Source organism: Cavia porcellus, unplaced genomic scaffold (assembly GCF_034190915.1).
Source record: "Cavia porcellus strain 051 isolate PalLab524CR breed Dunkin Hartley unplaced genomic scaffold, mCavPor4.1 scaffold_1, whole genome shotgun sequence".
NCBI lineage: Eukaryota > Metazoa > Chordata > Mammalia > Rodentia > Caviidae > Cavia > Cavia porcellus.
In genome coordinates, this window is record NW_026947484.1 from 161,237,898 (window position 1) to 161,263,169 (window position 25,272).

Genomic DNA, 25,272 nt, shown 5'->3' on the forward strand with positions numbered 1-25,272 from the left:
GCGCTCCGAGGCATTCGAATCAGTCGCGGGCCGGCAGTTGTGCGCAGGCCCGCTGGAGTCGGAGCTGCGTCTCGGGGGGTCCCCAGCGCCGCCATGGACGCCGCGGCGCGCTGACAGCCCATGGAGAGTCGCGGGGGGCCTCCCGGGCCCTACCGGGCCACCAAGCTGGTAAGGGCGCGGAACGAGGGCACGGCCCGGGGCCGACTTAGGGATGGGCCCGGGCACCTGGGGCCGGTGGGAAGGAGCGCGAGGACCCCCGGTATGCGGCTTTGGGGGCCGACAGCTGTGCCTGGGGTGTGGGGTCCCCGACCGTCACCTCGGGTGTAGGATGCCGACTGCAGCTGCTTCCATCGCTGGTTTTCCTCCCCGGAGGGCCGAGAGAGTAGTGGAGAACGGGCTCCAGAGCATGGGGGTCAGATCGGGCAGAACTCAGTAGGGGCTTCGTTGATTTCTTTTATTAGGCCTTGGAATGCAAGGCAGGGAGGACCCAGGCACACCATGATGTGCCCTTGCAGTGTGGCCTTGCGGTGCCCAGCGACTTCAGCCCTGAGGGACACGCTGCTGCCGGTTATGTGACCTAGATTCCCTAAACCTCCGATGAGACTCCGTCTCCCCGTGGGTGATGTTGCCACCCTGAGGGGTGTCCTGGGAGACACTGGGGTGACAGCGTGTCTATAGAGTAACAAGCAAGGCACCCTCAGGAGTGCCCTCTCAGTGTGAGCACGTGTGGGTAGCCCTACTTTACTAGTGTGGAAATTGAGGCTCAAAGAAGTTAAGTGACCTCGCCAAACCACGTAAACAATAAGTGACTGAGCTAGAAGAAGACAGATATTTCTGGTATGGTGACCTTAACAAGAAGTTCTCTGCTCAGTAAGTTATTAATTTTGTTTATCAATATCAGGAAGTGTTTATGACTGGAAGGAACCTTAATGAAGTAGTCCTGTCAACTTATTAAAAATCGATCACATTAATGTAGTATGAACATGCTGAACAAAAAAACATTTGCTAGCCATTAGTACCTTACACAATTGAAATCATTTTATCATTACTTATAAGCCAATTAGATATGTACTGTTGTCCCCTTGTTATAGATAAGGGGGCTGAGGAACAGAGAAGACACAAAAGTTTGTAAACAATAAGTGGTAAGGCCACAGCTGGGAAACCAACCCTAGTTGTCTAACAAATTTAGAAATTTGGGTAACTCAAGGGCAGTTTTTAACATACCATTATTTTTTAACATATAGATATGTTGCAGGCTCATTAAAGGGGATGGATTTACATCTGATTTATTTTACCTGTTTGTTTTATGTTCGCCATAGAAGCATCATAGAAGAGAGACTGCTAGAGACGGTTATTGAAGGCGTTTTGCTGGTATAATGACTTCCTGTCTGAAGCTTTGTTTGGGCAGCACAGAAAATAACAGTACAAAGTCTAGATTCTGTCAACCCTGGATTTGAGTGCCTGGTTCACCACTTAGCTGTGTGAGCTTGGTCAAACTAATGTCTCTGTGGTTGGTTTTCCTTATGTGAGACATGAGGTGATCCTAATACCTACTCACAGAATTGTGGGCGTTAAGGTGAAATGGGGAATATAAAGCTAAATGCTTGGCACAAATGCTACAAGCATATTACTAATACTACTAGAAATAAAAAACAGAAATATGAGAATTTAAACCGGTACACTGCAGTTTCTCTTCCTTCCTAGGTTTCCTACATAATTTGACCAGCCAATTACTGCCTGTATTAAAATTCTGTTGCTTAAAAATACTACTATAGCACTAAACTTACTAAAACAAAATCAGTGAGATATCAATTTTATGTTGCACAAATGAGATGATTTCTTCAAGAATTTTTACAATGTAATCAAATGTGTATTAAATTATTTTTGCATTTCAAATCAGTAAGGTTTCATTTTTGTTTACTTTTAACATGTTTTGTCTTTCTTTTGCAGTGGAATGAAGTAACCACATCTTTCCGAGCAGGAATGCCCCTGAGAAAACACAGGCAACACTTTAAAAAATACGGAAACTGCTTCACAGCAGGGGAAGCCGTGGATTGGCTTTATGACCTATTAAGAAATAATAGCAATTTTGGTCCTGAAGTTACGAGGCAACAGACTATTCAACTATTGAGAAAATTTCTTAAAAATCATGTAATTGAAGATATCAAAGGCAGATGGGGATCAGAAAATCTCGATGACAATAATCAGCTATTCAGGTACTGAATGGATGTATAGCTAAACAATGAAACTACAGTGTCATTTTATTTCCACTTTTACTATAGCAGCAGCTTCTTTTGAAAGGTGTTACTACCTCTTATTAATTCAGTTAATCCTTAGAACAGTGAGTTTATAGCATTTCAAGGACGTACCTTTACTGACCTTTAGATTCACAGGTGTGCAGTTATAAGACAAATCTATAGATCCTTACCCTCAAATAACATGTAACCTAATATAATCTAAAAATACATGTGATAAGAGAATATTAAACTTTAACAGATAACAGAGGAACTAAAGCGTAGGTGAAGGAGAATATGTCTTAAGCAGTTGTCTTACATCAGAAACTCTGCTTTGTGATTTCTGTGTTTCCTGTTTAATCCCTAGTATAGCTTCACAGGCTATTGTATCAGGCCTTTTCTACAGGCAGTGTGCCAAAACCGTGCATGACAGGTCCTGTCTTTTTGAAGTGTTCTCCCACCTTGGAGCACTGTACGCATTTTTCAGACGATGTAATAAACCTACACAGTTTGCATCTTGTATGAGGCATCCGAGTCTTCTGCTAGTATAATTGCTTTTCTCACCTCTGCTTACGTTCTTTGTTGTATGCCGTTAAAGTAGTACTGTGAATTGTAATGTCCCTTTTTTTCACTACTTTTTGAACAAAATAGCTCAGAAATTGATTTTTTTCTGTTGTGTTCATCCATTTTCTACTGCTATAACAGAATACCTGAGAATGGGTAATTCATTAAAGAAAATTCACTTGGGGTTTTGGTTCTGGAGGCCAAGAAGGCCATTACTGGACAAGGACTTCAGACAAGGCCTTGAGGGCCATTTTGCTTTGCTGGAGCAACATGGTACATGCAGAAGGCAAAACCCAAAGAGCACTCACATTTGGTGGTAGCTAATGCAGTCCTGCCAGAACCAGAACTGCCTCAAGGAAGGTAGGAATCCCTCTAACAAGCTATGCAACTTTGCATGGTCCTACCACCTCTGCCCTGTTCATTAGGAATGAAATTTCAGTGTCATTTCAGAAGAGACACACCATAGGACCTAAAAAACAGAAAAACATTTGCGTACTACAGTTGTAATAACAAGCATGTGAGTAGTCTGTCTGTATGTACTATATAGCACTTTATAAATCTTTCTTAATTACTCTTCAGTTACCTTGGAGGCTCCTTTGGAACTATTCATCCTTTAACTGTTACTCATCTCTAAATTTTGTTTGTCCTCACTTTTCCTTACGCCCTGGGCAATCTTATACCATGCCTACCTCCTTTTCCTGCTTTCCCAAACCTCCCACCCAAATTGCTTCTGAGTTTTAGATCCATTTTTTTCAACTGCTTGTTAGACGTAAAATATGGCATATAGAAAATCACTCTCACTCCCTAACTTAATGTTTTATTTTTTGCATCCCCTATCTAAATGAATATTGTCTTGGTTACTTTTCTCATTGCTGTGCTGAGACAGAATACCCAATGCTTAAAGTTAAAGAGAGGAAAGGTTTATTTGGCACACAGTTTGTGGAGGTTTCAGTCCATATTCAGCTGGCCCTCAACACAGGACGGCATGGCAGACAAGCATCAAAGAGGAGTAACAGTTCATGGTGAGCAGAAGGCAACAAAACAAGCAAGGGACAGCCACAGCTCTTTCTGATCCTTATATCTTATGCAGGCTACTTAGAGCTGATAGCATTCACACTCCTAACCCTAATGTCTTTGATCCTAGCATTGCACCATGAATCAATCCCAGCATTACGCTTGATCCAGCTACCTCAAAAAGCCCCACCTATGGCTGCATAAGGCTTTGGGAGGACATCTAGTCAAACCATAACAAATGTCTTCCTTCCCTATAGTTGCTTTTCCTTCTTTCCCTTTGTTCTCTCCTTTAAATATGATTATAAAACCTGTCTATAAAACTACCTTAGTATGTCTGACCAGACTCTTCTCTCTCCAATATGAATACTCTCTACTATGTTACTATTTTTTACATGGATTTGTGTATAACTCCTCAACTGGCCTTACTGTCGCTAGTCTTTTGTAATGAAGTACTCATAGGTAGAGCTCTCTGAAATTATATAACATCCTATTGGAGAAAATCATGATTGTTATTGAAGAAAATAAATGAAGAAAGATACCCTGATTACAAATAATTTTGTTTCACAAAAAATGTCTATTCCCAAATTGACATAAAAATCCAATGCCTTTTTTATCCAGTGCTCCAATATAGACTTTTATAGAATTTGACACCAATTTTGAAGAGTAAGGAGAATTGCCTTGCCCAATATCTGGGCTTAAATTAGCTCAAAATAATTAAATGCCAAGAAGCCAAATCTACACATATATGAGAATGCTGTGAATTATAAATAGCATGAATCCATAAGTACAAAAACAAACTCTTAAGGGAAAATGAATGCAAGAAAATATTTGTAAGACACTGGAGTAAGAATTTCTAATGTCAATAAAAGCTTATGTATATTAGAAGATACTGTGAAGTTAAAAAGAATAAGATGACATATTGCTAATGTTTATTGAAACTAAAAGCATTGCCAAGAAAGAAAAATGGTACTTATAAGTATCGGATTTACCTTAGGAAGTGAAAGGAAAAGAATGAGCAAAAAAGTACATTTACTTAAAAAACAATGAAATTTTTGATCAGATATCAACTATTTCATAACTTGGTGGTTGCATTTATGAATGTTCCTTTATGTTTCCTGTAGTTTTATATCTTTGAACTATTTCAGTATACCTTAAAAGGAAGCAAAAACAATTAAAATCAAAGGAGCAAGAGGAAATAAATATAGCCAAGTAAAAGGCAAATATATATGTAAACTAGATAACTAATTACAGAAACTGTCAAGGACCATTTTGTGCATAAGCACCACTTTCTCTAAAGAAATGATCCAAGGGGTTGGGGATTTAGCTCAGCGGCATAAGCACCTGCCTTGCAAGCAGGCAGTTGTGAGTTCGATCCCTGGTACTGATAAAAAGGAAAAAGGCAAAAAAAAAAAAAAAAAAAAAAAAGAAATGATCCAGTAGTGATCCAGAGTTGTTCATGAATAAAATTCAGATATCCAGGATATACTAAAGAAAGCAAGAAATTAATTTGAAGGCTTAGTGGGAAAATTGATTTGTATTCCTTAGTAATATAAATAAAACAGGTTTTTCATATGATTTTTTAAATTAATCAGCTATGAAAATTGTTTCTAATTTTAGGTTATTTAATTACATATTGTCTTAAAACCAGGTTTCCTGCAACTTCTCCACTTAAATCACTTCCACGAAGGCATCCAGAGTTGAGAAAAGGCAGCATCGACAGTTTTTCGAAAGACAAAGAGAATGTTTTTAAATTACGAAACTTGACTCGTAGAACTCCCAAGAAGCATGGCTTACATTTCTCTCAGGTAAAATGTTCTTCAGTTAACCACTAGTTTAAAATATAATTACCCTGTAGTTAAAAAGAGAGTCATATAAAACTAAATGATCCTTTACTATTTGAGCCCATACTAAAATACCCCAATGGATGTAACATTCTAAATATGCATGTGCAAATTCATTTGGAACCCATTGAAACAATGATAAAAATGACAGAAAAACATACTTGAAAATGGTGTTTGTATGATTTATGTGTGTTCTGTTAGGCTACTATTCTTCCTCATGTATTGGCTTTTGTCACCATGACAAAAGGCCTGAGGACACCTTCAAGCAAGGGAAGGTTTATTTTGGCTCATGGTTCTGCATCTCGTCAGCTGGCTCCAGTGCTGTAGGACCTGTACAAGGTGGAACAGGCTCATGTTTGTGGCAGGGGAAACTGCTCACCTCATGGCAGCTGGGGATAAAAGAGAAGCGGGCAGCGTCCAAGCGGCCTAACTTCCTGTCATGAGGGCCCCACCTTTTAAAAGTCCATCTCCCCCAAATACCACTACAGGCCAGGTACTAAGCCTTTGACACCTGGATCTTCTGGTGATGGTCAAGATCTAAACTGTCACAATGTAACTCCTCGACTGATCTCTCTGCATCTAGTCTTTTATAACAGTGACACAGCTGAAAAGTACAGTAGTACTTAATGTGAGCATAAAGAGTTAAACCAAAGTAATTCTTTTTTCAGGAAACTACAGAGAAAATAAATCATGAAATCAAAGAAGATCAAGAAAACTTAGGAGATTATAGAGAAATAAGCCAGGAGGATGTCGAAGAAGTTTGGAGATACGTTATTCTGATCTAGTAAGAAAAAACAAGCAATAATCAAGTTCCCAAAACATTTAGGTTATTTGACATTTCATCAAAATATGCACATGAATCAGAACAGATTAGTTCTCAAGGTTTAGAATTCAATACGTACATGTTTCCTAATAAATATTCTTGTCATAGCTTTAGTACTGTAAAGATAAAATATTTTCAGTATGATTTGCTTTTTCTTTGAATTAAAGTCATGGCTATAATTTGGAGTCTGTTTTGGAGCCTTTGACAGTTACAAGATTAGTATGTTGGAAAATGATTACTAAGTATTAAGCCTGAGCAGTTTGATTGAAAAGAATATTCTGATGGCTTTGTTTGCTAGTCATGCTCACATTTGCACTCTATTTTTATTTTGTGGAGAAAAAGTTTGTGTTCTTCTTTTCAGCCTGCAAACCATTTTGTGTGTACCATCCCTAGAAGAACTCATAAATCCAAACCAAGTAATTCCCCAGTACGTGATGTACAACATGGCCAACACGAGTAAGCGTGGAGTGGTTATACTACAGGACAGATCAGGTTGGTGCCACAGAAGCAGCTGGGAACTAGTCGAGCTGAGAGACAGACGGTGGCTGCAGTGGAGCAGAGAAAGACCCAGCCTAGAAAGGAGATTATTCTCACTGAGAACTGGCAGAGGGTCTGTCGTTCTGTCGTCATAGATGTCTTAAGTAATAACAGTGGAGGAATGTTAACTCGGTATTCATGCTGTTAGAAGAAATTATTTAGCTACTAGGATGGATTCATGCATGTTTTTAAATGGCAAGATTAAGCATTTCAAGAGTATACAGATATAATAAAAATTATTGGTCACTAACATTTGTGCTGAGGGCTTACTGTGTGCTAGGCATTGCTGAGGTTTAACAGTGAGTAAGACTCAAGTGGGAGGCCTTGTGAAATCATAGGCAAGCCACCCTGGATGTGTTGCCCTACTGACTCGGATCCAGTTGACTTCATCCCAGACGAAATGGCAGAGGGGTAGACAGAAGCAAAGTGAGAACGAACAGGAAGTCATTGCATTAAGAAAAATGTTTGGGATTCCTATCTGGACATCCCCCGAAACAACTAATCTAGTCTGGGAATGCCTAATTGTTTGGTGGATTGTGGATTAAGTCAAACTGAAGATCTCTTTTTTTCAAGCTTTTTGTATTTTAAAATACAAGCCTGACCCTGTCCTGTTGAAACTAGTAATTTTTAATACTGGTAATATACATACAGATATGCATATATGCACATAATTACATATATAACTGTGAAGTTTTAATAGATAATCATAAAAATTATGTGATTTACTAAACAATGTTTTGTTTTGTTTATATGTAGAAGACCTTCCTCACTGGGTGTTATCTGCCATGAAGTGCCTAGCAAATTGTAAGTAAAGCAATTTATTCATTTGTTTGTTTGTTTGTCTTTTTGAGACAGGGTCTCCCTATTTAGTTTAGGCTGGCCTTGGGCTCACTTTGTAGCCCAGGCTGGTCTTGAACTTGTGTTGATCCTCCTGCCTCAACCTCCCTAGTGCTGGTATTATAGGCGTTCACCACCATGCCTGGCAGTATAAATTTTTGACAATTTATAAGTAAAAGTCCTGATAAAATTTAAATGTACTATTCTCTTGACGTTTAAGTGAAAGTCTAGTAGACTCGGTTACACATGGAACCCTCAGTTGTTTTTTATACAGAAGGCGATATGATAATTGAAGCTTATCATTTATGGCTTAATTCACATAAATCATACAAGCATAGGCTGGAGAGTTTTAGGATCTTGGGTATCTGCACTGCAGTATTTGTCCCTGTGAGGCCCAGTGAGTCCACGTGGCAGCTGGGAGGTGAACTAGCTCGGAAGCAGGAAAGGCTCCCTGGGAAACCAGGCTTCCTAACGTGCACCCCAGCCTCCCTGTGCTTAAAAACCCGCTTCTGTTCTGTAGCACCTGTTTCCAGGGCCCTTGCGTTTATGAAGAGAAGAAGTGGTTGTCACTAATCCCCAGTCATTGTTCAGCCCTTTATTCATCAAGCTTTTTCATAGTGATCAGTGAAAGTTGATTTTCATCAGCTCAAGAACAAAAATCTAATTTCTTTCAAAATGAATTTTAGAAGTTTATAAATATGTATGTTTCTGAATCATCAAAAGTGAGGTCACATTTTAATAGTTTTAGTTGGAGATACAATTTTCTGGTTCTTTTAAAATTAGTATTTAAAAAATACTAATGGGGTTTTATTAATGTTCAGCATATTTATTCCTTTATTGTTCCCTGAGTGTCAATCTGACAGACCAACAGAATAAGTACTGAAGTTACCAAAAGTTAGTATGAGTTAAAAATGAAGATCCTGATCCTCAGCTTAGGACTTTTAAACTTCTCTTCCTGCCTTCCCTAACTGCCTTTTTATTCTTCTGAGGCTCACGGATAACAATTCATGAACACACTAATCGGGATTTCCCTGACATCTATCTTTAAAATCTGTGTCTTTCCTTCTCTTCACAAATGGTTCCAAATATACAGCTCGCCATGTTTTAACCAGAGGCACTATTAAGACTTTCACTTTCCTAGGAATGCTGTAAGGCGGAGGAATCAGTAATCAGTGTGCTGTCCTGGTTCTGTTTTTTTCCAGACGAAGAAAACCAAGACTTAAGTCTCCTTTAATGCCAAGAAGCCAGAGCTCAAGCCCCAGTTCTCTAGCTGTCAGTCCTGTTTCCACTGAGCATGTTTATTGGGACTTAGGAAACTTTCCAGTGATTGTCATGTACATTATTCTATGTATTGAGAATATTTTTATGTCCTCCTTAGAAAAATATGTACTTTATATAAAATTCATATAGACTTTTGCAACCATACAAAAGTATGGAGACAGATTATTTGCCTCAAGGAAGAAAGATTTTAACTTGACAGAATAACTCTAAAACGTGAATACATTTTGGTCACTAGGAAGACTGTCCAAAAGGATTCTGATTGCACCAATTGTAGCTGGTCAAGGATTTTTTAAAAACTATGCCCAGAGGTTTCTTATAATGAAGATTGCTAAGTTTCTGGTTCATCTTGATGGAGTCTAGTCTGTGTTCAGATTTGTATATTTAATAGGTCACTGAATAATTCTGGTAATATTATGTAATGAATGGACCGTACTTCAAATGTTGTTGAACCTGAAAACTTCACTGCTCTAAGTACTAACTTTAGCTTCACTATCAAGGACTTTTCTACCAACAAGTTACTCTGAGCTTCAGTTTCCTGATATATACAATTTGGTCAGGTCTTGTTTCTAAGACCTGATTCTTTCCATAACCACAGTAAGCTTAAGAAACAATACTGAGGCAGTAATTATTTAAATTCGTTAAATAATTTAATGAATTTAATTCATTAATTAATCATTAATGAATATTTAAATTCATTAAAGATATGCTTCATGTCAGGATAACTTAATTCATAAAGTTATAAATTTACAAAAGATAATTTGAAGAATTATTTGCATAATTCATAAATCTTTGCCTTACAAAATGAATTACAGTAAAATCTTATTAAAATAGATTTCCCTAGTACTTTTAAAATGTATTAAAGAATTTGCTTTATACATGATATTTCAGATGTTAAAATAATCAAGTAAAACCATGTGCTGGCATTTGCCTGGTAGGTGGGATTCCTGGTAAGATGCTAGTGACCTGTGCACATTTGTTAACTCCCCATGAGACGTAAGCTACTTTTTTAAATTGTATTTAAGGTAAAATATATTTTGCTTGGGTTTTTTGGGGTTTTTTTGGTTTTTTTTTTTTTTGCCTTTGACTTTTTAGGGCCAAGAAGCAATGATGCGTGTCATCCAGCTTACGTTGGCTTTGAGCGAGATGTGTTCAGAACAGTTGCTGATTATTTTCTCCATCTCCCTGAACCTCTACTTACATATGAATATTATGAATTATTTGTGAACATTTTGGGTATGTATGCCTTTTATTTTATTCAAATTCATTTCGTTAACATTTTCAGTTTTCCTAAAATTGGAAAGAGGTAGCACTACAGGTGAATGTGAAATGGCTGGCTGTGTCCCTTGTGCTAAAATTCAGTGACACTGTAGTCGCTGTTCTGTCTTGTTTTCACATGGCTTGGATGCACGGTTCCCACACCATTAGGACCGGCATCTGCAGTATTCTGCTCTTTCCTGTTGAAATGCTGACTCCCAGGAGCCAACCACAGCTCAGGGGTTTAGTTCCACCAGGTTGTCCTCAACTCAAGGCGCCAACTGTAAGCCAGGCCCCAGGGTTCCTGCAGACCCCTCCCCGTTCACTGTAGCCGCTCAAGGGATTCAGGAGTGAGCTTTGGTGGCTCTGATCAGTTATCAGGCCCAGCCATGGGAGAAGTGTACACAGAAGCATTTGGAGCGAAGCACAGAGCCTTGGTGTCCTCTCCCCGCTCATCACGGGGCGTCTACCCAGCAGCTCCCTGGACCTCGATGGTCCAAGTTCTGCTCAGGTTTCACTCCCCAGGCACCTCCCGTCTCAGGCGGGGCTGAGCAGTCCAGGCTAAGCTTGCTGGCCGCACATGACCTGAGCAGCTGCTCAGCTGTGCCCCAACAAGAGTTCCCAGCCGGGAGCCCAAGATTGTAGCGAATCCAGGCCAAGAATTCCCTCAAGGTGCACACCAGACACAGATACCTTGGGGTTTCCTGTCTGTGATTTTCATACATGTGAATCCCGCAGTTGAGGGTCAAAACCATTTATTTTTTTAAAAAAGTTGCAACTGTATCGAACATGAGTATGTACAGATTTTTTCCCATTCTTAAAGTGATACTACTTATACTGTATTATAGGGGATCTATTCATACTGTATTATTATAAGGAATCTAGAGATGATTTAAGTGTGAAGGGATATGCCTGGGATACATGTGTTTATTATACCATTTTAGATACAAGACTTGTATTTTGGTGTTTCAATACCTATAGGGGGTCCTAGGACGATTTCCCATGGTTCCTGGGGATGACAGGATATGTTCTCTTACATCATAGTTGTCTTACACCTAAGATATTTCTAGTGCTTACAGAACGAGAGCAGGTATTTTTAAATGTATTCGCACTCAATCCATCTAATCGGGCTGAATTTTTTAAGTTACTTATATCACAAATGGGAAAACCACTCGCCAGTCCTGCACGTTTATAACCAAGTGTTGTGCATGCGTGCTATTTCAGTGGCTTCCAAATTAAGCAGCTTCTATTGATACTATACTAACAATATATACTATTGTGATGCTTTATTTTTTCACTTTTTTGTTTTTGTCCACTGTCACACAGTTGCATCTTAATTTTTGTTTCATTTTCTGGTAGTTGTGTGTGGCTGCATCACAGTTTCAGATAGACCCAGTGGGACACATAAAATCCAAGACGACCCACAGCCTTCAGAAACCCTTCACCTAACCAGTTCGCATTCCTTCAAGTCCACTGAGTGTCTTCTTCTCAGTCTGCTTCACAGAGACAAAAGCAAAGAAGACTCAGACTTTCCCGAGAGACTCCAGTTAAGTGATCATGGATTTCAAGAAGGACATGCTAAGAAAATGCAGCTAGTTAACCTAAGAAGCAGAAGAGTCAGGACCAGGGATGGGATGGGAGGAAGCTGTCACAGTCTGACAGGCTTGAGTAGCTCACGTGCTCTATCCGCTAGCATCAAGCCAAGGTGCTCGTCTTTGGAGGGAATTGTAGATACACCGGGCTATTCCTGTGCCAGGGTGTCCAGTGCTTTCCAGCACTCTGTTCTGAGTGCAGTACGACACAAAAGCGAACAGTGTTTAGAGTCAGAGCCCAAACAGGAGTCCCTGCTGGATCTGCATTCAGGGGGAAGGACTCACAAGCCACTCTGCAGTGGCGGCTTCAGAAGAATTTCTGCTTTGACTGTCAGAGACCAAGAGGAGTCTGGTTCTGGGGACTGCAGGCCCCAACCACTTTGCAGGTCTCAAAGTCTGCTGTTAAGGAGTAGCTCAAGACGGAACAGCTATGTAAATACACCCGTGGCGGAAGTCGTCATGAAACCAACTCTTGGACATGGCAGCACAAGGGTGCACAGAGCCATGGAAAGTGAACTCAGGGAGGATTGTGTCACAATCAATAAAAGACTGTGCAAAAGTACTGTAGAACTCTCAGAAAACTCTTTACCTCCAGCTTCTGCTGTATTGACTGGCACACAAAGTAAGGTCATTGCTTTCCGTGCATGCGGTACTAACTTCTAGTGTTCACTAACGCTGCATTTTGCTTTTCTGCACTTGGCTTTTCTTCTCCAACACTGCTTTACTTATTTCTTGCAAAAGAAATTATTATAAAAGTCTAATCATGACATATCAAAGATTTATTCTATGCCCTTAAAACACCTGACCTTTCTTGTAGTCTCGCTTATTTTAAGTCATTTTGTTTGTAGTGAGTAAAGGATTTTAATACATAGAAATAGGTTGTGAAGAAAATAATGAAAATCTAACTATGGTTTTGAAGAAAGTGGAAATTTCTAGAAATAGTTAAATGCAGAGGTATTACTTTACACTCTCACATGATGGCATTGCTGGTCGTGTGAAAGCCGCTGTCGTCACTGATGATTTTCTCCCGGTGACTGCTTCAGGCCTGCTGCAGCCCCACCTGGAGAGGGTCGCCGTCAGTGCGCTGCAGTTGTGCTGTCTGCTGCTTCCCCCGCCAAACCGTAGGAAGCTCCAGCTCCTCATGCGCATGATGGCCCGCATGAGTGGAAACGTGGACCTGCCCATACTGCACGACGCCATGGGCACAAGGGCGCTGGTAAGCCCCTTTCCTGTGGGGGAGTGAGCTCTGGTACAAACACCTCCCCCACAAACAAGCAAACAAGCACAAATTAACCCTATTTGACTGTACTACTCAAGTGACATCTCAGTCTTGAGCCTCTAGATCATCCTTGGGTCAGGAAGTCGTGAAGTCTCATCTCCCCTAGCAGCAGAACTGGAGTCGATCTGTCACACTTTCACACCCGCTGTTAGTCCTGATAGAGGACTTGCCTCATTCATTCTGTGGCTGACCCAGACAGACCAGGTCAGCAGGTCTCCTGTCGGTCTGTCCGGTGAGAAGGCAGGAGGAGATGGAGTACTGCTTAAGGTGAAGGCTGAAAGTAGAAAATGACGGCTAGTCCTTGTGTAGTAAGCCACACGTTCCCAGGCTGTGGTCGCAGGAATGTTGTATTTGACGAGCTCTTAGGGTAGCAGGTCCTTGTGGAGGAGGGTCAAGGACAAGGAGCCTCTGGCTCCTTGAGAGAAGAGACAGCCTTTTCTGTGTAGGCGCTGACAGGAAATGAACCCTTGAAATAGCCCCACACACACATGCCTTCAGCAGCACCAGGAATAGTGAGAGACCAGGATTCCACTTCCAGAATAGTAAGGAGTCTGGCGTGGTGCTGGGTTTTCCCGCTGCCCGTATAGACAGTCAGGAAGGTCTTTAACAGTGACAGTCCTGACATAGAGGACAGTCGTTCTCCAGGGATTGCAGCACTGGGAAAAAGCATAGGTTTGTAAGGGAAGAGATCTTGAGGGAATGAATCAGGAGGTGACAGCTTTGGATTTACACATTCTGCTTGTAAAGGTGTGGGACGTCCAGGTGAAACATACCCCAGGAGAATATTGGAAAGGGGAGCCAGTGAACGAAAGGTCCGGGCAAAAGGCAGCTTCCGAGTGATCCACACAGAGATGATAGCAGGAGGTGTGAAAGCCAGTGAATTCTACGAAGCTAAGAATATACAGAAAGAGGAAAAGGCTGAGATGAACCTAGGAACTAGAAAGGAGCATCTGCCCAACATATGCTAAGAAACACTCCGAACTCACCATGTCTCCTCATCAGCTACTGTGGGAAGAAGCAGTAGAGTTCTAATGCTCCAGTCCTACAGTGAGGTGCGGAGTGTGGTTCGCTGCTGGTGTGGCTGTGAGTGAGAGTGGTGAGTTCTGAACCACAGTTTATCCCAAGTTTTAAAGATCCTTATGATACAGCTGAAAAATGTGGGCATTAAAGTAAGCATTTAACACTATCTTACGTAGTTTCACATGATGAATAATGTGAACTTTACAACCTCTGGTGAGTGTGTTCTCTGTATGTTGCTTTTCTGTTTGCTGTTTAGTGGAATTTATTTCCTGCGGTAAGTCCTCATTCTGCATGAATCCACACAGTATTAATAGAGCTTGTGGTGTGATGACACTGACAGAATTAAAAGGCAAAGCCTAATAGAACCCTTTTGAATTCTGTTAAATACTGAGAAGTACTTTTAAAAGGACTTAAGTCTAATAAAATTCTTAATCTTTGTAACTAATAAATTGTTGTCCTGAGCTTTAAACTGGAATCTGCTTATCACTTTATCTCAGTACATCACCTAATGCCGTCTGGAAATTACAGACATGCGGATCTGTGCGACACCTTGGGTGTTTCAGTTTGGGTCCCCCTGCTCTCTCTAGATGATACACACTTTTTCCCGGTGTGTGCTGTGCTGTGCAGAAGAAGTGGACCTGGACGAACTGCTTGCTGCAAGATTAGTTTCCTTCCTAATGGATCATCAGCAGGAGATTCTTCAGGTGCCCTCTTACTTGCAGGCCGCAGTGGACAAACAACTGGACTGCTTACAGAAGGGCCAGGTAGGTACTGGGAGTCTCACAAATCCCCCTTCCTCATTTGCAGTGGCAAACTCGTCTCAAACCAGCTCTATCACAAAAGACCAGCTCAGCTAGAGTCTAGTCTACAGTCAGGACTATGGACAGAATCTGAGGCTCCAAGAGCTCTAGGGCTGTTCCCAGCTTTCCATGGCTTTTCCATCCATTTCTGTCCTGTCTTTACCAAGTGGTTCCTTGCCATGGCGAGGAATGTGGCTGCAGTCCGTGTGGCAGGGTCTCGGGTTTGCAGTCCAGAGGAGAAGGAGCTGTCTGTGCCCCTTGGATGTCAAAGGTATAGGCGCAGACTCTTGGTTGGCCCGGCCTAGGTGCAACATGCAGCCTCCAGGTGGCTAGAGGTGAGTGGGACAGAGCAGGGCGCATGTTGTGCTTGGCTGTCACCAGGTCAGAGCAGGACATGCATGTTCTTCAGAGGAGGTGAGGGCAGAGGCGCAGGGGGAAGGAACTGTAAGCAGAGAACAGGAAAGCTGTAGCCAGAAAGCACCCAGGGCGACCCTGCTGGTCCGGGCCAGCACGGTGTCTGTGCTTCTCCACTGAGGCCCCTCCCTGCAGCTTTCCCCTGCTGGCAGATCTGTATGCTTTGCCCGTTCCTGGAGGCCTTGAAAGCACAACTGAGCACTTTATTAAGTCAGAATACTGAAGTTTTAAGATGAAACCCTGCTTAAATTGTTAACTGTCCTGTAGTTAAGCGCATAAAATCCATAGCTAAGAAAGGATAATAGCTGCCTTTTCCATGCACTTCTGTGCGATCCGCACTACATGTATGTTTTCCCATATCGCTTCAGTTTTAAGGACAGGAAACAGACCAAGGAAGTTAAATAACTTGCTGAAGGCTACCAAAAAAGTAGCAAGTTTTAGAGCTGGAATTTAGAGCCTCCTGAGTTATGACTGCTTTAGCGCATAGCATGGTTTTCTGAGTGCCTGGAGTTATTATTGCTGCCAGGGTAGTAGGTGCGAGGTCTCACTAGGGGAGCACCACTGAGCATACGAGCGTGAGCAGAATAACGATTTTACCATCTTCCTGGTTCACCGCAGATCACCGGCCCCGGGGACGGACTCCTCGCTCCTCTGCCGACTTTCTCTTACTGTAAACAGATCAGCACCCAGGAGTTTGATGAGCAGAAGGTTTCTACCTCTCAGGCTGCCATCGCAGAGCTTCTGGAGAGTCTCGTGAAAAACAAGAGTTTACCTCTGAAGGAAAAACGGAAAAAACTGAAGCAGGTAAGAGCGCAGGAAGCAGCTTCTCACTCACATAGTTATTTTCTGATATGCCTTAACAGTTGCCACTTAATAACCCTTAGAGTAGAATTTCTTTTAATATTTTGAATTTTACGTTTGAATATATGGGCTGTATACAGTATTATGCAACAGCATACATGAAGCTGCTAATAAAGCATCGAATGCCTACCTGAACTACACTCTATCCTGAATTTTAAAATAATTACAATAATGGGTATGTCCTGTGTTCCTGGTGTTTTGTATGATTACATCATGAATTAGTCTAGGAAAGCAGTCATGCAAGCTGGATTATAACACAGCACATATCTCTGGGTGATTCATCTCTGCCCTTTAGAAATTTTTATTCTAAGGCAAAACTCAGCATTTGCATGACTGACAGGAATTCGTTTGAGACACTCAGAGAAATATGAGCTGTACCAGCTCCTTGTGACCTTCACGGGCTTTTCCAAGGGGAGCGCGGCCCTGGCATTTAGGGGAGTAGCTGGCAGGAGGGGACAAGTCCTCAGTGACTAAGGAGATCCCCATCCAGCAGAGCACTAAGGGCTCTGACGGTGTGTGTACCATTCGCAGGGGGAAGGCGAAGGGGAGGAAGGGAAAACGAGGGTGCGTCCTCCTGTTTCCCGTCTCCCTGAGAAAATCACTTATGAAATGTTGAGCATTGCCTGCAGCTAAGGAAATAATACTTAACACCTTCTAACTCCTCCCTGTGTTTTAAGTTTCAGAAGGAGTACCCCCTGATATATCAGAAGAGATTCCCAACCACAGAGAGTGAAGCAGCGCTTTTTGGAGACAAACCTACCATCAAACAACCCATGCTGATTTTAAGAAAACCAAAGTTTCGAAGTCTGAGATACTAACTTAATTAAAAATTATCTGACACCTGTGAAACTCTAGTACATGAAGCCATATCTCAGAGTCCAGCTCCAGGAGGGAGTCTGTTGTTAATAAGTTTCCCTAAGTAAACAAATTGTGAAGAGGAGCCATATAAGCTGACTGCTAAGAAGCTGTGTCTCAACCCAGGAGGTGACAGTAGGTGATGTATCCCACAACTATCTGGATAATCTATCATGGTCGTACTGAACTTTATTCAGTGAAATCTTGAAAACTGATCATCAAGAATAATTCTGTTCTGCTCATGTGCGTAAGGCTGTTAGCTGAGGAGCTAGTTGTTAGGATTACTTTGCTTTTGAGTGTAAGATAAGACTGTTTGGAAGCACATTGAATTTTTAACTGCTAAATGTTGCACGCTTTTGTATGTTCCCTTTCACCTTTCGATCTATTTATGTGTGTGTGTGTTTTAAGTATCTACATAAAATTTTTTTTTGCCTTAAACATTATCCTGCATTATTCACTCTTTGCCCTCTGAGTGTCATTTGAAATCTTATGTTCATAACCTAGAGTGATAGAGATGAAAAAGAAGTACACCAGGCATTCGTGTTTGTTCAGAAATCTAGCAGCTGCTCGGTGCCTGGCAATGGTACATCAGTAATACTCCCTAATGTATTTGTATTTTAATCGAGGGCTTAACGCAGCACTCATGAAATCCAGGCACGGGGAGTCCCTCTGCAGAAGACGGACTTCTGTGACTGTGGGGCAGTTCTAGAGGCCCAGGGCCCAGGCCCTCGTTATCCCAGTCAGTTCTCTGTTTTAGGGCTGTTACCTCGGCCCTGGTGCTTCTTTTAGCTCAGGAGGGGATTTAGATACTCTTTGAGGCTCAGTGCCCCAAATGCTTTTTACAACATTTAAGAAAATGCCAAGCTGATGGCACACGGATTTTATTTTTCATTGAAAAAACAGCCAAGTGTAAATGTCTGTCCTGGATTCCCGCGCGATTGATTTGGTACATGTGTGAAATAAGTTTGTCTTTTTTGTTTGTAAAGTATAAAGAAATATACATGTAACAGACTCTGCTTAATGACTGTCTTGATTCTCTTTGTAATTTTATTTACTATTGACAAACAGTGATAATGTTCCATTTAATATTATTTTATTAAAAATTTGGACAGCAAACAATAAATGACAAATGTGCCTTTAATCCGGACCCTTCCCTGTAAAATTATTGGGGCATATTATAATTTGAATTCTTCCTGAGTATTCTTTGCATGATAAAACTTCCTTCATGATAAAGGTATGAGACAATGTGAATTATGTAGCAAATTGATATGAAAATTTACATTTTTAACAATTTAATGTTGCTTTTTTATTAAGTATTTAAATATTAAAAATGGTAAACTTTCATTTACATGAGTGTACATGCAGTTGAGATTAGGAAATACATGGTCCAGATGTTTAATAACATGAAATCTGCCTGAATTTCTTTATCTGTAAAATGAAGATATAGCACTTCTCTAAGGATTATTGTGAAGATTAAGATAATGCATGCAGAATATTCAACACAGTGTCTATCACAGAATATGCACTCTGTAAATCACTAGCTATTCATATTAGAATCACCTAGAAATATAACACGAAGAGATTATCAAAACTATATTCCCCTCTTGTTTTATACAGACATGAAACAAAATAAAACTGTGCAGTTGATGGTCGTATTTTTTTTTACAAAGGTTCTGATTGAACACACTGGTTGAAATGTTTTAATAAGTACAGCAGGACTCTGGCGATGAAGGAAAGCAGGGACTGGACAGGAAGCAGTGTCCTGGAGCATGTGGGATCCAGCACGGAGTGGAAAGCCGCCTGTGCTAGAGACAGATTCCATTCCAGAAGAAAGAAAGGCAGAGGCTTTAAATTCAAATACGGGGACCTGGTTATTAGATTTGATCTCAGCTGCAGGCAGAAATTCCCTTCTGATTGTTTTTGCTTTCTTAGGAAAACAGGAATCAGAGAGGTGCTCCGGAGTGTAAAGTGGAGGTAGGTAGTGTGTTGCACATTTAAAGAAAAACTGCTGGCCATGGTGCCACACACCTGTGATCCCTGGGAGGCTGGGGCAGGAGACCAGTGGTTCACAGCCAGCCTGGCTGCGTGGCAGAAGCCTAACTCAGTGGAAGGCAGGTGGGAGGAGTGACGTTCTCTCCAGTACCTGCTGCTTAATCACTGGCCATTTTCTCACATTGCCTATTACTTAATAGTGGAAAGCACATGCTATTTCCAAGTGACTGCTTTTCTGTCTTCAGGAAAGAAGCTGAGTTTTCCACCCATAAAACATGAGTAAAAACATCCACATAAGCAGGTTGCTGTCAGTGAAGGCAGTAAATATTTTTGCATTGGTCAGCTTTCTGTTTCTATAACAAGGAGCTGACACAATCAGCTTACAGAGAGAAAAGCTCTCACACTTGGGCTCACTGTTTGGGGCTTTTCAGGCCATCACTGAGGGGCCCTGTGTTTCTGGGGAACACAGAAGGTCATGGCAGGGCCTATTGACTTCACTGCCAGAGACTATAAGAAGACAGGACAACGTCCCTGTCACTTTCAAGGACACAGTTTCAGCAACCCAAAGACCTCCCCACTGGATGCCCCAGCACCTGTCCAGGGAGCCACAGCTTCAACAGGGCCTTCAGAGCACAGTGAAGGCCCAGCCTACAACATCGCAATCTCAGCTTAGAAGACCACACTCCCTTGTTAAGTTCATCTGGCACTGAGCTCAAGATCTCTACTGATTAAAACTCCATGTGCTTGTTTCTCGCCTTTCCTGTTCCATCAGTAGGGTGAGATGAAAGCTCTGACATTTTATATCCTGGTGATTATCAACAGATTTAACCACCTTTTGATTCTGAAGCTGAACTGTGGATGTTACTACTCAAACATCTCCAGGAAAGATAAAGAATAGCTTAATATTGAACTAAATTGGAATAAAGTCAAGCAACAAATCTAACAGCTCTACACAAACTAAAGAAAACCAACATACAATGTTTTATTAACCTTGGCTAACAGTGTTGTTTTCCTCAAAACTAAAAAGGTATGAACATTTGAGCTGTTCATATGTTTTCCTAAAACTTCTTCAAATGAGCACTGAGGAAATAATGTGTAATACAAGGTAACTTTCACTCATAGAAAGTGTTGCTTTCACCTAACTTTACATGTATTGGTTGAACTCTGAAATCTCTTCACTGCCATCAGTAACTAGAAAACCAAACAGGATATACAGAGCAACGATTTTCAGCACTAAACTACTGTAATGCAGGGTCATGAGTCTAAGAAAAGCAAAACAGAAGAACGAAAAGTATGATTGTCCCAGGTTACAGCCTAGAAGTAGTTGTCAGGCAGAGCAACCAAAATAAAGCTGATGGGTCTTGCTGCATTTGAAGAAGTCTGAGAGGACTGAGAGGACCGAGATGAGTGCAAGGTGACTAGAAGGTTGCTACGGCAAAATAAACTCCAGAGATCTGTAGGAAATACTAGAGGATTTGAGGGAGGGGCTGGTATTAATTTGCATGGAATGAAAGAAACCACTGGTGATTAAGGAGGCTGAGGAAAGACTGTGGGAAACCAGTAAACCAAACAATTCTGGACCTCAGGGAACTGAAAAGGGTTAATATCCTCCCCAGCACAATGGAAGGAGCCTGAGACCCACAGGAAGCTGGTGTTACTCTGCAGGACTAAGCTATTAACAAGGACAAAATAGGATAAAAGCAGCTATGATTCACCTTAACATCTTCAAAGAAAGCCTCAAAATGTCTTAGTTGATCTTCAGGTAAGTTGTGTGCCAGAAAGAAGTTCAACAGAAAAAGGAACAAACTCCAGCATTCAGCACAGTAAAAAGCCTAACTGATGGGTATCCAAGCAAAAATTACCATACGTGCTAAGAAACAAGAAAAATTAACCAAAAGAAATGTACCTTGAAATCGGACTAGAATGAACAGAAACAAATTTTAAGGAGGTGTAACCGTTATAAATACTCAGATAAGGAAATTGACAATATCATGATAGAAATGGAAGATATAAAAAACAATTTCCTAGGATGAAATATGAAAATTACAAGTGGTGAGATTTAGAGCAAATTAGAAACAGTGGAAGAAAAGTTCTAAGAATTGGAAAATAGCAATAGGAACTATTTAAAGTACAGGAAAAAGAATAAACAGTTCTGTATGCTGTGTAAGAATATAAAGCACAATTGGAAGTTGGAAAAGAGCACAAAGGGGTAGGACACAAAATTACTTGCCAAAAATAGTTGCTGAATATGCAAAAGAATATAAGCCCACAGAAGCTAGAGAAACCACAAGCAAAAAGTAAAACTCCACACCTAGGCACATATAATCAGGCTGCTGAAAAACAGCAATAAGAAGAAAAATCTCACAAATTTCTATAGAAAAAGCATACTGAATAGCCAAAAATAAACACAACAGTGGCCCTTCATCTTACATACAGAAAAACCTAGATTCTGCTTAAAAGAACTCTTGGAACTTATAAATGATTTCTGTAAAGTTGCAAGATACAAAGTCAGCACACACACACACACACACACACACACACACACACACACACACACAAAAGCAGTAGCATTTCTATATACCGGTAACAAATTAGCTGAAAAGAAATTTTTAAAAATCCTATTCACAATACCTATATGCACACACAAATACCATGAATCATTTTAACCAAGGAAGTGAAAATTTGCCATAATGAAAAATATAAAACAAGTTCTAGAAAACATGCCCACAGATTGCAAGAACATTGTTAAAATGTCTATATTACAGAGATCTGCATATGCAATGTAATCTTATTGACATACTAAAGACTTTTTCACAGAACTAGGAAAAAATTACAGAATTTATATTGGACCATAAAAGACCTAGTATCACCAAAGTCCTGATGGAGAAAAAGATTAATGGTAGAGATCTCAAATATCAGGCTTCAAAACACTCCACAGATATACTAATCAAAACAACGCGCTACTGACAAAAGCAAACACATGGGCCAGAGGAACAGAATAGAAAATTCAGAAACTAATCCATGTGTTTATAGCCATCTTAGTTACTGCTCTCTCATTGCTGAGACAAAATACCTGACCGCCAACATTAAAGGAGGAAAGCTTTACTGGGCTCACAGCTTACAAGGGTTTTGGTCCTTAACTGGCCCGTCCAAGGCAGAGTGGCAGCCTCAGAAGAGAAGCAGTTCATGGTGGCAGAAGACTGCAGAAGCAAGCAGCCAAGAGGAAGAGAAGATTCTTTCTGTTCTTTTAATTGGGTGCAGGCCACTCAGTCTCGGGTGGGTGTAACACTCACAATCTCAGTCAGAAGTATGCCAGACCCATGATGGACTGGTTTACTTATCACACATCCTTAATCCCAGCACCACACACTCTAGACTCAGCCACCTCTGGAAAAGCCCTATGACTGTGTGAGGCTTTGGGGTGACATCTAGAGACAAACCGTAATGATAGCCATTTGATTTTTACAAAGATACATTGGAGAAAGGACCGCTAAAGGGGAAATGTTACATACATGCAGAAAAATGAAACCAGACAACTTGCCTCCTCCAGTGTACAAAACTCAAAATAGGTCAAGAACCGAAGCATAAGACCCAAAATTATTAAACTACTAAAAGGAAAGACAGGGGAAATACCCTAAGACATGGGAATAGGCAATGTTTTTTTATATAAGACTCCAAAAGCACAGACAAAAACCCAGATAAAAGAGATTATGCCAAATTTAGAAACTTCTTCACAGTAGAGGAAACCAGAGAATTAAGAAGCAATTCGCATACAGGAAAAGATATTTATAAACTATTCATGTTGTGACTGAAATTTTGAAATCTTAAAACTCATTAGGAGCCAGGTATCGTTTGGAACAAGACACACTCATCCTGCCTGCCACATAGCTACACACAGCCTCGACTGACTGTGTCCAGCTGCTTTTCATAGATAGCCTGATCCAGGTCAGCCTGACCACGTTCAGTTCAATGTCTGTGTTTTTCCACCTAAAAATACATCCTATTTGTCTAACATATTTCAAGGACTTTCTACCCAGAAACAGATGATGACTAACCCAACCCAATAAAAACCCACCAGGCTTTTAAGTTTCTGTACTTCCTGCTTGCAAACCTATGATAAACCAAACCCCAAACTGACTCACAGCTGGTGATTTGGAATTGATTCCCAGGAGTCTGCCGGTGCAATAAACAGTTGCTTTCCAACTCCTGGGTACAGAGCATCTTCCTTTTGGTTTGGTACTGGTTCTGCAACAGTGTGACAGTGCTAACAGAGTATATGAAGAACACAGGCAACAACAACAACTAAATAAATAAATAAATGCAAATGACTGAGTTGGTATTTCTCGAAAGGTATACATACAAATGGCCAGCAATTATATGAAAATACACTCAAGATCACTAATTATCATAGAAGAGCAAACCAAAGCTACATAGCTAGAGTAACAAGTGGTGGCAGGGATGTAGAAAAAGGAAACTTGTATCCTGTTGGGAGCAGGGCAGGTACCGTAGTACAGCCATTATGAAAACAGACTGGAAATACCTCCTCCAAAAAAGAACCCCTAAAAATACAGCCACTGAGCAACTGGGCTATTCCACTATTGGGCCTCCTATCCACATGGAGTACAAATATTATGTCAGTTTTTAAAATGCTTAAACACTATGCAATCTAGAGAACAGCTGAGTAACACTGTTTTGCCAGTTTGGTTGGGAGCTGATGCAAGCTTCCTAAAACCTTGCCTAGTGCTGCATTCAGTGAAGTTCTCGCTGTTACTGAGACGCCAATTGTATGTAAAAGGTTCACTCCGGAGGATAATTGTAGGAAAGAGATGGAGGTAGGATGGGGTGAAAGGAAGCTGTGAACTGCAGTGCAGTTGTGACAGTGATTGCAGCTGACCCACAGGGAGCTCTGGAGCTGGGATGACCTTTCAAAGTGAGTTATGGGACTGGGCCGGGGCTTTGCACCTTCACATAAGCCACTCACTAGGTAGAACCTAGTCTTGGACGGAAGGCAAGGGGGCATAGCTCCCTTCAGTTGAGCTCAGTTCCCCAAGAGAAACATAGCCAATATTCCAGACAGTTGCTAGAATGAATGACTCAGCACTACAGACTTTTGCAAAGCATCCTGCATTCAAAGATCTCTAACCTTCATACAAACAAAAAAGGGATTGTAGTAACACCCAGGAGACAGGCAGAGACAGGAATGAACAACAATGGTGTGTTTGGGTGACTTTTTTTAATATTGATTGATTAGTATTAAGATGAATATCTATTTATTGTAAATGATTTGGAAATGAAAGGCAGTTTAAATCATACATAATTTATCATCCAGAAAACAGACTGGGACAATCTTGGAGCCAGTAGCAATCTTTTTGTCTTCTAACGCTTATACGATTGGCTAGAGTTGGAAATCAGCAATAATTTTCCTTAAAAAGCTCAAGCTCCTACTAAAAACACTCAGACCTGCCACTTGTGTTCATCAGATACAATGTGTCACACTTCTGAAGTCGCGTTTTCATTAGCTTTCCGATCCATAACTTGGAAACACCAAAGTCATCATCTGCCTCAGATTCTGCAAGCTCCAGCTGTCTTCCTGACGCTCGGTGATCTGGTTTGTCAGGCAGCACTTTGTGCTCAAGCCAGGAATCAGAATCTCCCTCCCTATGTTTAACTGACATTCATGGGTCACCTCCCCTTGGATTTTTATCTACCTGTTGCTGGGCTGGAAGCCAAGCGTCCGCTCCTCCTTCACTAAATTGAGATGTAAAGGTCGGCATGAACCATGAGTTGCAAGTAATCACACAGTTTATAGGTCACTCAAATACTGGTGGGAGGGAACTTTTAAAAACAGTGTCAGATATTCCTAAAATAATTACCTAAGTATTTTTTAAAGAAAGCGGCAGTGAGTTAGGCTTTAGCGACTCTCAGCCAGCAGTGCCACCTGCAGGCTTCTTCTGATGCAGCTCTTTTTAGAGCAGGGAACTCCAGCAAAGGGATTTATCTGATTCTGCTGAATATTCGTGCCTTTATACGGTCGAATGCAAAGTGCTACTAATCAGAAATTTCACAAAGACAAA

General features: G+C 41.0%; 1 protein-coding gene and 1 long non-coding RNA gene across 4 annotated transcripts in view; one reads left to right on the plus strand and one right to left on the minus strand.

The window, feature by feature from the left end:
- On the plus strand, positions 1-18,329 carry Depdc1 (DEP domain containing 1). 3 transcript variants are annotated; one of them, XM_063258547.1, is made up of 13 exons: positions 42-168; positions 1,320-1,371; positions 1,951-2,216; positions 5,461-5,617; positions 6,322-6,437; positions 6,838-6,968; positions 7,770-7,817; positions 10,224-10,364; positions 11,745-12,599; positions 13,021-13,193; positions 14,864-15,040; positions 16,109-16,294; positions 17,029-18,329. In XM_063258547.1, exons 3-13 carry the CDS (start codon positions 1,984-1,986, stop codon positions 17,167-17,169), a joined length of 2,358 nt encoding a protein of 785 aa, XP_063114617.1. In that variant the 5' UTR covers positions 42-168; positions 1,320-1,371; positions 1,951-1,983; the 3' UTR covers positions 17,170-18,329. The 3 variants fall into 3 exon arrangements, with proteins under 3 accessions (XP_003478869.2, XP_003478868.2, XP_063114617.1); XM_003478821.4 differs by lacking the exon at positions 1,320-1,371 and having other exon boundaries at positions 1-168; XM_003478820.4 differs by lacking the exons at positions 1,320-1,371; positions 11,745-12,599 and having other exon boundaries at positions 4-168.
- Positions 11,124-25,272, minus strand: part of LOC134478162 (uncharacterized) — a 26,922-nt gene continuing 12,773 nt past the window's right edge. Inside the window, exon 3 of the long non-coding RNA XR_010050645.1 lies at positions 11,124-16,264. This is a non-coding gene — a long non-coding RNA (uncharacterized LOC134478162). The remainder of the gene's footprint in view (positions 16,265-25,272) is intronic.